This window comes from Musa acuminata, chromosome BXJ1-9 (genome assembly GCF_036884655.1).
Source record: "Musa acuminata AAA Group cultivar baxijiao chromosome BXJ1-9, Cavendish_Baxijiao_AAA, whole genome shotgun sequence".
Classification (NCBI taxonomy): Eukaryota; Viridiplantae; Streptophyta; class Magnoliopsida; order Zingiberales; family Musaceae; genus Musa; species Musa acuminata.
In genome coordinates, this window is record NC_088335.1 from 6,516,081 (window position 1) to 6,532,836 (window position 16,756).

General features: G+C 37.1%; 2 protein-coding genes across 4 annotated transcripts; one reads left to right on the forward strand and one right to left on the reverse strand.

The window, feature by feature from the left end:
• The first annotated feature begins 225 nt into the window (after window positions 1–225).
• Window positions 226–12,663, forward strand: LOC135582738 (protein PAT1 homolog 1-like). Of its 3 annotated transcripts, none has more exons than XM_065082464.1 (5): window positions 226–543; window positions 1,613–1,770; window positions 3,391–3,447; window positions 4,585–4,654; window positions 10,409–12,663. In XM_065082464.1, exons 1-5 carry the CDS (start codon window positions 471–473, stop codon window positions 12,475–12,477), a joined length of 2,427 nt encoding a protein of 808 aa, XP_064938536.1. In that variant the 5' UTR covers window positions 226–470; the 3' UTR covers window positions 12,478–12,663. The 3 variants fall into 3 exon arrangements, with proteins under 3 accessions (XP_064938536.1, XP_064938537.1, XP_064938535.1); XM_065082463.1 differs by lacking the exon at window positions 226–543 and adding an exon at window positions 557–1,436; XM_065082465.1 differs by lacking the exon at window positions 1,613–1,770.
• Window positions 12,664–13,790: 1,127 nt separating this feature from the next.
• Window positions 13,791–16,711, reverse strand: LOC135592802 (pentatricopeptide repeat-containing protein At4g13650-like). The gene has a single exon (XM_065082468.1). It carries the CDS (start codon window positions 16,647–16,649, stop codon window positions 14,595–14,597), a length of 2,055 nt encoding a protein of 684 aa, XP_064938540.1. The 5' UTR covers window positions 16,650–16,711; the 3' UTR covers window positions 13,791–14,594.
• Between the last annotated feature and the right edge of the window lie 45 nt (window positions 16,712–16,756).

Consider the following 16,756-nt stretch of genomic DNA (forward strand, 5'->3'; position numbering starts at 1 on the left):
AAAAAATTAATTGAAATACAAGGATAAAATTAAGATTAGAAAAAAATGCTTTAGGTAAATTCTAGATAGAGAACATTTAAGAGAATTAAAGTCAAAATAAAAGTCAAAATCGAAAGAACTGCTTCCTATTCTCATAATGCCCCTACTACTACGTAAGAAAGAGGCAAATTTAAGAGAGTATTAAAGAAGCCAACCCACTTCAGAACCGACTATTCTCTTCCATTTAATTGCGTTCTCTTCCTACGCACACTTTGATGCTTATTTCTTCGCTCGCTTATTCGTCGCTGCTTTTATTTATGAGGCGAAGTGCCACTCCTCGCTCGGCCGACCAAGTTTTGCTCCCAGATCTCGGCTCCCGGGAATGCTAAACCTGGAATCGGATTCAAAGGAGGGGGCTGCGAGTATGCTTCTCACGATCGGTTCCGCCTTAGATCAGTCTTTTGGGCGCTAGCTTCTGTCTGCGGGACGCCATGAGCAGAATCGACACGGAGAGAAACCCCTACCCTAACGATGGTGTTAGGGAATTGGGAGATGGTAGCGCAGGTTAGTTCTTTTGTTTCTTCATTTTTGGTGTGGGTGTGGTGGAGGTCCTCGATCTGCTATGGTGCTACGATTTTGGTGAACGTGGTTGCTCTTTCTTTTTGGTTGGGCTTTGGGAAAGGATTCGATCTTTTAGTTGTTTGTTGAGGGTTTGGAAGGGCTTCACATGTATCTGCTGTGGTTATGGTGGACCTCGATCTGTGATGGTGCTACAATTTTGGTGAACTTGGCAGCTGTTTCTTTTAGTTGCGTTTTAGGCGAAGATTCGATCTTCTAGTTGTTTTCTTTGAGGGTTTGGAATCGCTTCACGTGTAACTGCTGTGGTTATGGTTGAACTTGATCAGTGATGGTGCTACAGTTTTTGGTAAACTTGGCAGCTGTTTCTATTTGCTCTGGGTTTTGAAAAAGGTTCGATCTTTTACCTGTTTCTTGACGGTTTGGAATGCCTTCACATGTATGCTGTGGTTATGTGGACGTCGATCTGTTATGGTGGTGCCTTGTTGTCTGGGTTTAGGAAAAGATACACTCTTTTAGTTGTTTCTTGAGGGTTTGGAATGGTTTCACATGTGACCGGAAATTTAGATGTTTCATGGGTGAGAATAGTCTTACTTACGGATGTGTACATTAACGATGAGCTTGTTTAATTCCTCCTCCTAGAGCGTTTTTATTGCTGGTGTGCGTGACATTCCGTGCTTGAACTTCTGTTCTAGTTTATGCGGATCATTCTGAATGCTGCTTCATGATACATGAATCTTTCGTTGTGCTTAAGTTCCTGTGTCGATTTATTTTTACATGCATATGTATATTCTTGGTCATGCACTTTATCAGTTGTTGCCTGAGTTCAGTTTACACCAGAGGTTTGTCAACGATTCTTCCCATTTGCAAAATTGACCCTGGTAACTAATTCGTCCCTGATCACTAAACTCAGTGCATTTTGTTTTGCTCATTTCTTGTTACCTAATTTTCTGAAGGTTTATGTCACTATCATTAGTTGTCTTTTCCATGCATTTGCAAGAATCTAATTTGATTAATGCCACTTAAGACTTGTTACTTGGCCTTCTGCTCTCTGCAGATAATGCTCTGTTTGATGCCTCACGATATGCATTCTTTGGTAAGGATGTCATGGAGGAAGTTGAGTTAGGGGGTCTGGAAGATAAGGATGGTGATACTGATGGTTTTGTTGATCTTAATGATGAGAAACACACGTTTTCTTCTATTGGTGATAAAGAGGTGACTTTTCTATTTTACCCAAATAATAGTCAGACATACCTTGATTGAGACTAGTTCAATATATTTTTTCCACGCAAATTCCAAGTCTGGATAAAGAAGGAAGGTTGTTGGTGACAACTTGCATAAAACTTTATTAAATTTCATGTTCATGGATCATACACAATTTCATTTTAGTTCTAGGTCTTCTTCTTGAAGTGATGCAAAGCATCTATATTATCTGGGTGCTCCTAAATGCAAAGGGTGGATTAGGAGGTCACCTAGAAGCGACATATCACATCGACAACCAAAGGTGATGCAAATTTAGGAGTTATTGTATTATTCAAGATTAATGCGAGTAAAGAAATTATTTCAAGACTATAAGATTGGATTACCAACTTAGATAAGAGCTGATGATTAGGAGAAGAAATAACATAATAAAATTACAAGAAATTAATGATGTCATTTTTGTCATCCTTGAATTGGGTGATAGGAGCCAACTTGCTTCATGCTTTACCACTTTTGAATATTGAAATGGCCCTTTTTAATGACATCATGGTATGCAAGCTAGAATGTTATACTAATCTTTGATGTTGTTGAGTTCTCATGGTCTGGTTGCTCACATGGTTGATTATGAATAGGCCAACATCCAATGGGCTGCCATCTTATAGGTAGACTTGTGATGCCATAGACCTCTCACGTAGTCAACCACCGATATGGCCAATCTTTAATAGTTTAATCTTCTGGATTGGCCTTTGATCTATGGATTTTCTGGTATAAATGAGGTGATTTAATTATATTCATGGTGCATGTCGGGTAGAAAGAGACACATGAAGACTTTATGAAAAACAATAAAAGACATTGCGCTGCACAACTTAATAGCGGGAGAAGATACATGTATATAACCCCAAATACTTGGGACATTAAGGCTTGTTGTTGTTGTCATTGACTCATTGTATAGAGGCTATAGTTTGTTCTCATAAATTTTTGAAACTTTCTATAAGAGGAGCAGAAGTGGTTATTGAATAAGTAGTTAACTTTCTGTTTTTCTTGTTAGTATCTTTACACTTTCTGGACAAGTATCAATTGTTATAATTGTCTTTTTTATATTTTAAGTGAGGTGGTTAGCAAATTAATGAGAATTCACTTACTGTGTGAACATGTTCTAATGGTTAAAGGGAGTTCTTTAATATGGATTTAGTTTGGAAATTGTCAGTGGACTGAATCTAAAATATTAGATGCTTCACTGTTCACCAAATACAGGGTAAAGAAGATACCATGCCTTTTTAAAAAAAAAAATCATGTTCATCTGATATATAAAATCTTCTCAGTTAAACTTTTTGTTGTACTATCATCTTCACTCTTTTAGTTTCGTCTTCTCTTATTTTTATTATAGAGATATTGATTTCTTTTAATTATGTACTCGTGTACTAGTACTTGAAGTAAGGACCTTGTATCTGCTTGCTCTATCATTTTGCTTGTTGCCTAAATATAACTTTGGTGTAAATTCTTTTCCAACTGTCTTTTAAATTTGTTTTCTGCTGATTTTTTTGTCGTAAAATATAATTGATTTACCTTTACATCATGACAATAGCCTAGAAACTCTGATAGCTAAAATTGGGATTGTTTTTGTCATATTTGCAGTTTGAAGGTTTTGCATCCTTATCTGAGATTGATGACCTTGAGAGCACCTTTAGGAAGGTATATCTCCAGCTATTTCTATTTTAGTATTTACTCTCTGATGCAATTGCTTTTGTCATCTCATGATTGAAATGAATATCCTTGTTTATATTTACCAATTACATACGATGCACATATTAAGTGCAAAAATATTGTAAGGGCAAAGGTTTCAAACAGTTGGGTTAAATGTATTGCTTATTTTCTTTGCAATAAGCACTAAAGTTATTGTTGAATAAAGTACAAAATAATTGCATAAAACTTTACCAGAAACAATAAAAGATTAAATACTCTTGTTTTAACTAAAGATATTCCTTACAAGAGCTCAATGGCCTAAAAAGTTCCATGTAGCTGACCCTGATTGGTTGGAACATTATGTCTTGTTGTTTATTCTTATTTATCCGGTTCTAGATCTAGTATCAGATATTGAATTTATACGATAAAGTCCGCTAAAGTTTCTTTTTGCATGAAAGTCACCGCACAGTCCTTAGTTCTTGATCATAAATGGTCTAGGTTTGATTCAGAGGAAATGGTTATAATATGCATTAGCCTTCATGCCTGTTATCATTGGAGACAATTTTTTAATGTTGTTCTGGTAATGGTGAAGACGGGAGCAAGCTACTTCTGTTTGCAACTTATTATGATAAACAAGGATGTAGTTTCTCTCATTCTATTTGGGAACAAAGAAAACTCAAGGAACGACACACACAAAGTGTAGTGCATTGGATTGGCAGAACCTGAACTGGTGATTTCTGTCATACTGCTAGAAATCAGCTGGAACCTTGTAATGATACAGAGGCAAAAGTTTGGTAAGGAGTCTCGGTGAGGGTGGAGAACTTGAATCTGCCAAAATGATAGAGTTGTCTTTGGAAATGAAACTTGTCTAGCATTTCCTAAGGATTGATACTTGTTGAAAACCAGATAAGAGAGTGGATGCGAGACTAATGGATTATGCAGACTTCAACAGACAGTTTATTCCTATCAAAAACTAACTCATTATGATCCTGGCAATGAAAAGCTTTTGTTATTATTTCTTTTTAATAAATGTCACATCTGCTGATTTTAGGTTTCCATATTACCATGACAAATCATTATTGTTCGTTTTTATGGACTTCATCCATGCTATTGGTCTGGCTTGACTAGCTCTTTTTATATTCTCAGCTGAACAGAGTTGTCAGTGAACCAAGGAGCGTGGGTATTATTGGTGATAGAGGATCTTTTTCTAGAGAAAGTGAGTGATACTCGTTGCACTCATATAGTCTTTAGATGTCAATGCTATCTCAGCACAGTTTTCAAAATCTTGCTGATGACATCCTTTAGTTATTTGTTCTTTTATGTATCCTTCTTATGGATTGACTTTTAGAGGAACCTTACATTTTATGATGACTTGTCTTTGTTAATTGTTTTTTTTCTAAAAAAGATGAAATGAGTCATTTAGAAGAAAAATATTACAATAACCACTGACCCTTTAATGAGAAGAAAGAGAGATGTTACGCCTATGTCCAATGAAAAATCTTGCTTTCTAAGTTCCATTGGTTGTGAGATTTTTACTATCTACATTGCGAAATTTTTTCCTCTTATGCCTACAGTGACACCTTAACATTTTAGACATGGGCATTCACTAGAACAGCCTAGAGACAAAGGAATTACAGTGTTCAATGGACAAATAATCACACTGAAATATGGGCATTTTATTTGTTGTGTAAATTTGAAAAATGCTTTCCTGGTAACAAGCAATGGTAATAGAGCGAGACAAGGTGTAATTTGAAGTGTTAAACTATGGTAAGGACAACTTTTAGGTTTCAGAATTATCAATATAAGATAAATAGGTGAGGAACCTGAGAAAAATTAGAATTGGTGGAGCCACCACATTTTAAAGCCCTAGCGAAAGTGGGTGGCTAATTTCAGAGATATAAACATGATCTCAAGGGTTCAGTGCTACTGCATCTTTAAGATCAAAGACACAGCATCCTTTATGTCATGGAATCAAGTAGAACAATGGGGAGAGCAAAAGGGCATAAAGTAGTAAGTGCCATTGTAGCAATCTTGTCCTTAAATATTTTTAGGTTATCAATTGGTCATTTTGTCATTCCTCATGATCTAATGTACAACACCATAGTGCTTGTGCAAATAAAATTTTAAAAGTACTTTTGTTGCTCTATTATGAACTTGCATATTGTTGCTGCTTATAAGAACAAGCATGTCTTAATCAGTAGCTCAATCCTAATTAGATGCAATCATATGGAGCTGCGTTGGCTTATTGTTGATCATCAATTTGACCAGTGAGATGTGGAATCATTATCATTATTTCAGACTCATCAATAGTTAGGTGATCTTGTGAAAAGAGAATAGAGTTATAAAAAATTTAGGCTTGAATTTGAGTTCGAGCTGATTGCACCCCGTAGGATTATTGCAAACATCCTACCAAACTGTATGACTTAGATCTAATAAGTAAAGCTAAATTCCTCATTGATTCAGTTGGAACTTAGCTTGATCTAACTAAGCTGTGGATTCAAATTGGAAGTTAGCTTGATCTAAGCTATGGGACTTGTTGTGGTATTATAGTCAAAGGAAGAGCCAAGAGAAGGCAATATTTAGAGTGCTCAAGTCCTCTTGGCCTTCTCTTACTCAAGTATGTTAGATTCGTTTGAGCAGCTTATTAACTACCCATAATGTACATTTAATCTATTCCTTTTCACCAAAGAATGTGGTCAATTAACTATTTTAGTGTGCCAATTGTCTAACCTGGTATTTGCCACACTGAAACGTAGCTTCTGCAAAACAATGATGTCATAGTAAGTTCTCATAATTTGACTCTAGTGTCATGTAAATTTGGTGACATGTTAACAACAAAAGCTAACGGAGTTTGGTGAAGAAAGAAAGAGATTGTCATTGGACATACCTAGTGACGGATGGGGACTCCATAAGAGTAACAACAACAACAACAACAACAAAGCCGTAAGCGAACTATTTTGGGTCGGCTACATGGATCTTTTGTCACCATTAAGATGTATAAAAAATCATCTGTTTAGTTACATTCAGAGTACTTAAATATTTATTTATAGTTTCTATTAAGGTCTTTTTAGGTCTTCCTCTATCCTTTCTCGTACCATTAACATTAATTATTTCATCTTTTTTGACTACCGCATTTGGAGGCCTCTTCAGCATATACCTATACCATCTTAAATGATCTTCTCTCATTTTGTCCTTTATTAAGGTGAAACCTAGTTGTTCATGATTAAAAATATTTCTTTTTCAATGTTTCTTATTAACTTCACACATTTATCTCAATATTAAATCCCTATCAATGTGAACTGATAGAGACTTAATATGGATTTTTGGTGTAATCTTATGCTAATAGGAAACTCACCAAACACACTTCCTATATTCTAACACTAGTAGCTATATTATCATACATATCTTTAATAACATTAATATAATTAGTGGATACACCTTTCTTTTTTAAAACCCATCATAAATCTCTAAGAACCCTATCGTAGGCTTTCTCTAAGTTAATAAAAAATTATATGCAAATCTTTCTTTTTTTCTCTATACTTTTTTTATTAATTGTCTTAATAAATAAATAGCTTTTATGGTTGGTCTTCTAAGCATAAAACCAAATTAATTTTTAGATATATTTGTTTCAAGTCTTATCCTACTTTCGGCAACTCTTTCCCAAAGTTTCATAGCATGACTCATGATTTTGATTCCTCTAATTTGAACAATTTTATATGTCACCCTTTTTTTTAAAAAAATTGACACTAAAAAACTCTTTCTCCGTTCATCAAGCATCCTTCTGAATCTCATGATTTTATTAAATAAGCTAGTTAATCAAACTACTTTCTTGTCCCTTAAACTTTTTTAGACCTCAACAGGGATACTACTAGACCCCATACTATTAGCTTTTTTCATCTTCTTTAATGCGTCTTTTACTTCATTAGCTCTAATTTTACGGATAAATCTATGATTATTAAATCTATAACTATTATTTATCGTTAAATCTGAGTCCTCTGTGGAATATTCATTAAATAATTTATAAAATAATATTATCATTTTTCTTAATCTCATTATCATCAACAAGTATTTTTTGATCTTCATCTTTAATGCATCTAATATTACCTAAATTCTTACACTTTCTTTCCTTAACTTTAGAAATTCGATATATAATCTTTTTTACCATCTTTAATACCTAATTTATTATAAAAATTATTATAAGCTTTATATCTTATCATATTGATCGTTTTTTTTAGTTCTTAATATCTTTTATTTTTTTTCTCATTTTTATAATTTTATTATTCTTTAAAATATGATCTTTTAGTAAAAATTATTTTTTGAACTTCTTTGCACCACCACCAACTTCCTCTTAAGGTTAACACCTTTACCTTTAGTTTCACCAAGAATCTCCTTTGTTGAGTTTCTAATCCTAGTTTAAATAATATTAATATTATCCTAATCTATGTTCAAAGTCACATTCCTTTCCATCTTATTTTTAAAAGTGCTTGCATTATCATCTTTAAAATTTCACCATCTAGTCCTAGTAATTTTTTCTTCTATCTTTTTCTTATTCCATTTACTATAGTAAATATCTAATACCATCAACCTATGTTGATTCGTTAAACTTTCATCAAATATAACTTTACAATTCTTATAAACAACTTTATTTACCTTTCTAGTGAGAAAAAAGTCTATTTGACCATAATTGTAATCACTCTTATAAGTAATTAAATATATAATACCATCAACCTATGTTGATTCGTTAAACTTTCGTCAAGTATAACTTTATAATTCTTACAAATAACTTTATCTATCTTTCTAGTGAGAAAGAAATCTATTTGACTACAGTTGTAATCATTCTTATAAGTAATTAAATGTTCATCTCTCTTCGTAAAGTGAGCATTTACAATTATAAGATCATACAAAGTTGCAAAATCTAAAATCATACTACCATCTTTATTTCTCTACCTAGAACCAAAGCCCCCATGCACCTCTTTATATTCACCATTTGTTTTCTTTACATGACTATTTAAATCTCCTTCAATTATAAGTTTTTTGGTTATAGGCATTCCTTGAATAATATCATCTAAGCTTTCTCAAAATCCTCTTTTGGTTTGATCATCCAATCCAACTTGAAGGGCATAAGCACTAATGACATTCAAAATATCTTTTTCTTTCACAAATTTTAAATCTTTTTACTCTAAAACATTGTTCTTAAGATCCTTATCAACAACAACTCCTACACCATTTTTGTGTTTAATTTTTTTTCAGTATACTAAATTTTAAATCCAGTATTGTTAATATCTTTAGATTTTTTCTCTAACCCCCCTACTCTCTTGTAAACACATAATGTTTATTTTTTTCTGATCATAGTGTCTACCAAATCTAGTCCTTTTCCTTAAAGTGTTTCTATATTCTAAGTTTCTAACATAACTCTTTGTTCTTGAATTAACTTCTTTACTCCCATTGATAAAAAACAATGAGAGAACTCTTGCCTACCTGGCACCGCATCCAGGAATTGATGTAATGGGCCACTTACGGGCGATCTCCTAACCCACCGTTTGTAATTCGGGACACCTAGGTGGTGAAGGTGCCTCGCGTCACTTCCGGGTAATGACCTAGCTCTATATTGAAATCAATTAAGATCCATGTTCATGAGATCTGACATAGTCTTACGCTGATTGTCAGTTATCTAACGTAACCCTCCATCTTTTTCATTTGGGTTTGGGACCAGCATTGGCAGTGTTGGGACTCACATAGGAGTAAAGAGATGAAATCCCAAACTAGACTTTCTTGGACTATTATGTACCTTATATATGAGAATTCCTTTACTCTCTCTAGCACATGTCTGTGGTCAACCCATGTCATGAGAGAGTTCTTTCTAGCACAGAGACAACTTAAAGTAAACAAGCAAAGGAAGCTGACTTAAAATGCTTGTCTTGTTTTCGTTTGTGAGAATCTAAAAGTTGGCCACATCCTACAATCAATCTGTTACTTAGCTGGAGTACTCTGCCTAGAGCTTGATCTTTACTTTGTGGACTAGCTTTAGTTTACACCTTGGCCTATCGTAGAGCAGCATTGGTTATTGCTGCAGCAAACTTGAGTTATGTAATTACTGCTGCTGTACAATTGTTAAGAGTAACATATTAATTAAAGGAAGCTGACTTAAAATGCTTGTCTTGTTTTCGTTTGTGAGAATCTAAAAGTTGGCCACATCCTACAATCAATCTGTTACTTAGCTGGAGTACTCTGCCTAGAGCTTGATCTTTACTTTGTGGACTAGCTTTAGTTTACACCTTGGCCTATCGTAGAGCAGCATTGGTTATTGCTGCAGCAAACTTGAGTTATGTAATTACTGCTGCTGTACAATTGTTAAGAGTAACATATTAATTATGCATCAACACCAAGACGGTTTCTGTTCTTTTTTTCTTGCAATTAAGTTTACATGTATTTGTGCATACATGTATGTTTTGGCTGCCTTGTTGAGATACATATGTGGATTTTAATGAATATCTTTAGTCTTCTTTATGTGATCCACTAGTTATCTTACTTTTTCATGCATTCTAAATTAGTTCCATCCATTTGCCTGAATCAGTAATTTGATATGTTGATGTTCTTGGACTGCCATTGTGTGAGCTAGTTAGCAGCAATCATCGTAAGGCCTTCTTCCTGTTATTGCTTTAAAGATTCCTCTATGAGTAGATTGTTCTAGTTCTTAAAACTGATCACAAGATTATAGTGGGAACTGATTCTTGGCCTTGCCATCAATTCATATTTAAATTTTACATTTTAATATATTATCTTCTAATATTGGGACCTTATGACTTCCTGAATGTGATCTGATATTTATGTGAGGTAGGGCCTTATTTGCTGAAAATGGACATTTTATTCATTCCTTGTTGACCATTAACATCTTATGTTGACAAAAAAACTTTTTATTTTTTTTTTCAACTTAAACTAATATGAAAATTTTATTATATCATGTTCTCAGGTTCTTCTGCTGCAGAATGGACACAGGAGGCTGACTTTCCAAGCTGGATTGATCAAGAAATATTTGATGCTGAAGATGCCGAGGAAGGCAAAAGGTGGTGGTCACAACCAGATGCCACTTGGTCTCAGCTCAATGAACTAAATCCATTATACAGAACATCCTCATATCCTGAACAACAGCAGCAACAACACTCCAGTGAACTGATCCATGGGCCCAAGTCATCTTTTACCTCCTACCCTCCACCTGGTGGACAATGCCATCCTTCATTAAATCTCACACGTCATTTGAGTTTGCCATCTGTCACTGCTGCATTGCAAATACCTATTCCTTTTCCATACTCTAGTTCTCAGCATCAGTTGGAAGGATTACCACATGGGCTTCACTACGGTGCAAATGCACAGTTTACACCTCATGGTATTTCATCAACCAGCATTCCAGTGAACTATTGGCTGAATCAGACAAGCCTGTTTTCACGGGAACATTCCAGCATGTTGCCTAACTTGTTGCAGAAACAGCTACTACTACCAAATGGTTCACTTCCTTCACACCTATTGTCACAGCAGCAACAGCAGAGATTACAGCTGGTCCAGCAGTCTCTCACCCATTTCTCACACTTGCAGCCTAATAATTTGAACCTTCATAACCAGCCCCTACGAAAAATAAACAAGTTTGAGGCAGCTACTGGTATGTCTAGTTCAAGAGACCATCGATCTAAAACATCTCATAGGGGAAGACATAATATGCGGCTATCTCAACGGGCTTCTGAAACTGGCATCCTGAAGAGCAACAGTGGCTTTCAACTTAGATCAAAGTACATGTCAGCTGAAGAGATAGAAAGCATTTTGCGGATGCAGCATGCGGCAACTCATATCACTGATCCTTACATAGATGACTACTATCATCAAGCTTGTCTTGCAAAAAAGTCAGCTAGTTCAAGACTGAATCATAACTTTTGTCCGACAGTGATAAAGGATCCTCCATCACGATCACGTGCTAATAATGAATCACATGCAAATTGTCAGGTTGATGCACTTGGGAGGGTTCAATTATCTTCAATACCTAGGCTTCATCCTCTCCTCGAGGTTAATATGCCATCCGCATCAGGTGATGATCATTCTATGAAGCCTCTTGAACAAGAGCCTATGTTGGCTGCTAGAATCACAATCGAAGATTGTAATAGTCTTCTTCTAGATATAGATGATATTGATCGGGTGTTACAGGTTAACCAACCACAAGACCGTGGGTTGCATCTGAAGCGGAGAAGACAAGTTCTTGTTGAAGTGATTGCTGCATTACTGCAGCTTGTCGATCCCCTTGGCCCTGGTACAGCTGATCATTCAGTAGGTTTTGCCCCAAATGATGACCTTGTTTTCCTACGCATTATTTCTCTTCCCAAGGGCCGTAAGCTCGTACATCGCTATCTTCACCTTCTGATCCCTGGAAATCATGTTACTCGAGTAATCTGCATGGCTGTTTTCCGCCACCTTAGGTTTTTATTCGGCGGACTACCTTCAGATTCCATTGCAGCAGAAACAACCATCAATCTGGCCAAGTCTGTGTCTTTATGCGTATGCAATATGGAATTAAGCGCACTCAGTGCTTGCCTGGCTGCAGTGGTATGTTCATCTGAGCAACCACCCCTTCGCCCTGTTGGAAGTTCAGTTGGCGATGGAGCCAGCATAATTGTGAAGTCTGTGCTTGATCGAGCAACAGATCTTCTAACAGACCCTTATGCTGCAAGCAACTACAGTGTGTCCAGCCGAACTCTATGGCAGGCATCATTTGATGCTTTCTTTGGGCTTCTTACTAAGTACTGTCTGAGTAAATATGACAGTACAATGCAGACGTTGCTAATGCAAGCACCAAGTACTGCAATTACTGGATCCGAGGCCACAAGAGCTATAAGCAGGGAGATGCCCATTGAATTGTTACATGCGAGTCTTCCTCACACAAATGAGAACCAGCGTAAGGTGTTACTTGATTTTACTCAGAGATCCATGCCTGTTGTTCATTTTAGTACTCATGGAGATCTTAGCAGGGCCGAAAGTTCCGAATCAGTTCCTGGTTGATGCACCTAAGTTAAATTAAGTGTCTTCAAGTAGCACTTAGTGATTTTGTTTCTGTACATTATTTTTCTGTGTGAAAACATATACGTGCTCCTTGCTTACCTGAAACATGTTGGTGGCATGTGGTAACCGGTCGATCATGACAAATGTAGATTTCTGATAATCTCAGTCTCTCTCTGTCTCTTTTTATGTTGTCATTTTATCTTCTGTTTAGGAAGCAGAATAATTTCAGCATATACACGAAAGGTTGATCAAATTGCAATTGGAATACAACATTCGTTGGACTCACTGTTTTCTTCGAGGGAGCTAATTTTTGATGCTCTGTTTTAGTTCTCCATAAAATGCTGCGGAGATAACAGTTGTGCAGGTTCCATTACGGGCATTGTTTTTCTTCAGCTCAAAGGATCTGGGAGGTGCCTACTATATAATTGCCCTAGTGTTCTTCGGCTTCCTGGCACACAAGAAGCTGCAAGGTTCTCTAATCTTTTGCCTGTTCATCTTTTCCTTTCTAGTTTTTTCGACAGTTCATCTTGTTGTGAATATGGCCTCTAGATGCCTTGCGGATTCACAACTTCATATTCGTACAGGAGCAACAGTGTCTACTTATATATACTTGCAATGGCCCCTCTTAGCTTTGTTCATAATGTTGAATGCTGAACTGTTTTATATCTCTCTGGTACATTGGTAAACTGTCCCTCTGTGGCTGATTCTTTTCTGTGCTGGTGGAATCAAGGATAATAGTGGCCAATTGAACAACAATTCTTTGCTGATGATGTCCAAGTCCAATTTGTTCTTTTAGCTGATGCAGTTTCTGCTTCTTGTGATGGTTGCTTTATGCAGTTGCAGTATGATTGGTGGCTTATGATTGATGTCTACCAAAACATCAACGATATCTAATTATGATTGATCTCTACCAATTATCTTTTTGGCAAGATAATTAGTTTTGTCCACTGATGTCAGAAGTTCTTACTGTACTCTCTTGATTACATGATAATTAGTTTTTTTTCCTTTTCTTTGGAGAAAAAGAAGCTTATGGTTGATGTCACAATGAAGTTTAAATTTGTTGATGTAAAGGTGGGCAATATTACCCCATTAATAAGTAGCAAGATAGACCACAATGGCGGGTGTACACTCCTCCAAACTCCTGCACAAACAATGAACAGAGATCACCAACTCCTGCACTTAACTAAAGCTCCTCAACAGTAAGTGAACACTACCAAAAGCTTTCCATCACTGCTTTACGTGCATCATAATGAAGTTAACATGTCCGATGCTTCCAATTAATCTAGCATGACATTAGGTACATGTCTTACACTTCTTCATTAGTTACATCCTAATCGAGCATGACAATAACTCTTCAGCGACCTAAGTTATGGAAGTCAGATCCGTGGCTTGTGCGTTACATGTATCATATATTCGAACAATGCATTCAAATGGTGACCAGGAGCATAATGGATTTTACTGAGAGATTCATATCCAAAAAAATTGGTTGGATGCATACCTGAGACTCAGATTATTCAGGATGAACACTTTCTGCATTACTTGAATATATTTCTTTGACTTCAGAACCAAAAGAAATTGGGAAGATATGACTCAGTATGGTTAATTGTGTTATAATGGTAACTTCCCAAGTCATTGCACTGGACAATATAAGGACTTTCTCCGAATGCCAAGAGGCTCCATGTTTGCCGGCACTAGTTCCTTTGATGAGCTGCATGATAAGCTGATGAGAAAATGGAATGGATGCATAAACTTGGGATGAATTGATCGAGTAAGCCCCAATGATTCTGCAAAGAACTCATTCACTGACAAATCTTGGTCGGCTTCTCTAGTTCTTACACAACTTAGAAATACCATGTTATCTGAGGCAAATCCTGTGGCCTTTTTCGTCACTTCAATGGTTTACCATCACCTGGTATTAGCATGTTTCTCATATATAGACACAGATTCTGAGTGTCTTCAAATCCTATCCATTGTGGATAATGAATTGTCGCAATATCCAAACTGTTGTTGGGGATGAACAGTATGCACAGCCTTGCTTCACCGTCGATCTCCAAAACTGTATGGCTTTTTTCTTGAACATTCTTTGTGACAAACTCAGAAGTTATATTCATGTCTTCTCAAGCTCCTCCCACTTGCAATGTATAAATTGTATCTTTAGGTAAGTCCTGGCCTTCAATCCAACTTCTTCCAGGTTCCTTCTGCATTCCTCCATCCTTCATTATCGCTTGAACAGAGGCCTTTCTGTCCCACATACTCATGGAAGCATACATAGTCGATAAGGTAATATAAGGGGAAGGGTCCCCTGGTCTCATCTGCATTATTTTCTTTGCCACAAATTTCACTAACTCTATATTTCCATGGATCTTGCATGATGCAAGCAATGCTTCCCAAATTAACTGGTCTGGCTCAAATGGCATTATGTTTATGAATTCCATGGCTTCGTAAAGCTTACCGGCACGACCAAATAAATCAACCATGCAAGCATAATGCTCCAACTTTGGCTTGAGGCCATATTCTGCGCTCATGACTCTGAAATATTGGCAGCCCTGTTCGACTAGACCCAATCGGCTGCAAGAAACTAGGACACCACTGAAAGTGTAGTCATCCGGTTGGATGCCTTCTTTCTGCATCTGACCAAATAGTTCTAAAGCTGCTCTCTCATGACCGTGCTGTGAAAATCCTGTGATCAAGGCGTTCCAAGAGACAACATTTCTATTAGTCATAGAATCAAAGAATCTCAATGCAAGTTCTATATGACCACACTTTGCATACATTGTTATAAGAGAGTTCTCAACAGAGAGGTCATCATCAATCCCGGTCTTTATAGTCCTGCAATGTATCTGCTCACCCATGGAAAGACTTGCAATTACAGAACATGCCCGAATGGCACCGGATACGCAGTATATAGGGGGTTTAATTCCATCTTGAAGCATTTCTCGGAATAAGAGTATGGCTGGTCCTCCACAACCGTTCTGGCCATAGCAAGTCAACAGTGCAGTCCAAGATATGATATCTTTGTCTCTCATCAGCTGAAACACTATCTCTGCCTCTGTGATCTGATTGCATCTTCCATAGAGTGTAATCAGAGCATTGCAAAGTGATACATCAGACAAAAAATCATGTCTTAGAGCATAACAATGTATCTCTTCTCCTGCTTCCAGTTCTTCCATGGCTGAACAAGCTCCAATTACGCTTGCAATCGTAAAGGAGTCAACCGCTACCTTTTCCTCTATCATTTTGCGGAAGACATTGACAGCATCCAAGTTACATCCATTTTGCATGTAGGCAACGAGCAATGAAGTCCATGACACCACATCCATGTTCACCCTATCGGAAAGTCTGACCACTTCATCCAAACCACCACACCTTCCATACATTGCAATCAGAGCACTTCCCAACAGATCATCGATCTTGATCCCAAGCTTTACCATGCAGCCATGCACCTGCTTAGCTTGGCAAAGCCTTTTGGGTTCGTCAAGAATCTTGACCAGGCTAACAAATGTCATGTTGACAGGCCATATTCCCTTGCATATCATGTCCTTGAAGATCCCGAGTGCAGTTTCCCACAACCTGAGCTCACCGCTATTAGCCAAACAAGTGACGATGGAGGTCCAAGTAACTGCATCCCCATCAGACATCTGATTGAAGATTCTCAATGATTCATCAACCTTCCCACACTTGCCATACATGTCGATCAATGTGCCTGCTACAAACGTATCATTTTCAACTCCAAGTTTGATCGCAGTGCAATGCATTTGCAGCCCGACTTTTAGGTCCTTGGCACGAGCACAGCCTGCAATTACGTTACCAAGATTGCTTGCGTGAGGAAGAAGAAAGTTGTCACCCTCGCATCCACCAATGCTTCCCTGCAGGAGTTCTCTAAGCAAAGACACAGCATGTCTTAGATCGCCGGCTCGCGCGTAGCAAGAGATCATGGTCGACCAAGTGGCGACATTTGGTTGAGGGATTTCGTCGAGCAACTTGCGAGCATCAGCAGGCACTGAACTTGAAAGCCAAGTGTAGGCATGGAGAAGGCCGTTGCAGAAGAAGGTGGAGCACAGGCAACCAAGCTTGCAAGAGAGGCCATGAACTGCTCTTGGGTCTATACTTGCCCGGCACCTGAGATACCAAAACAGCTTATCTGGCAGGCTCATCGGTGCTATGGATTCCATTAGCTTACCGTGTCTGTGGAACGGATGCCATGGCCACTGCTGAGAACAGTCCCACAAGAAGGAATTTTTTTTTAAATTAAAAATAATATATATATATATATATATAT

Bases quoted from the DNA above. Each gene is read 5' to 3' on its own strand.
- LOC135582738 (XM_065082463.1), top strand. From the start codon at position 1,280: ATGATACATGAATCTTTCGTTGTGCTTAAGTTCCTGTGTCGATTTATT. The intron at 1,771-3,390 runs GTGACTTTTCTA...TCATATTTGCAG, and splicing joins CTTCTATTGGTGATAAAGAG to TTTGAAGGTTTTGCATCCTT. The intron at 4,655-10,408 runs GTGAGTGATACT...TCATGTTCTCAG, and splicing joins AGGATCTTTTTCTAGAGAAA to GTTCTTCTGCTGCAGAATGG.
- LOC135592802 (XM_065082468.1), bottom strand. From the start codon at position 16,649: ATGGAATCCATAGCACCGATGAGCCTGCCAGATAAGCTGTTTTGGTAT.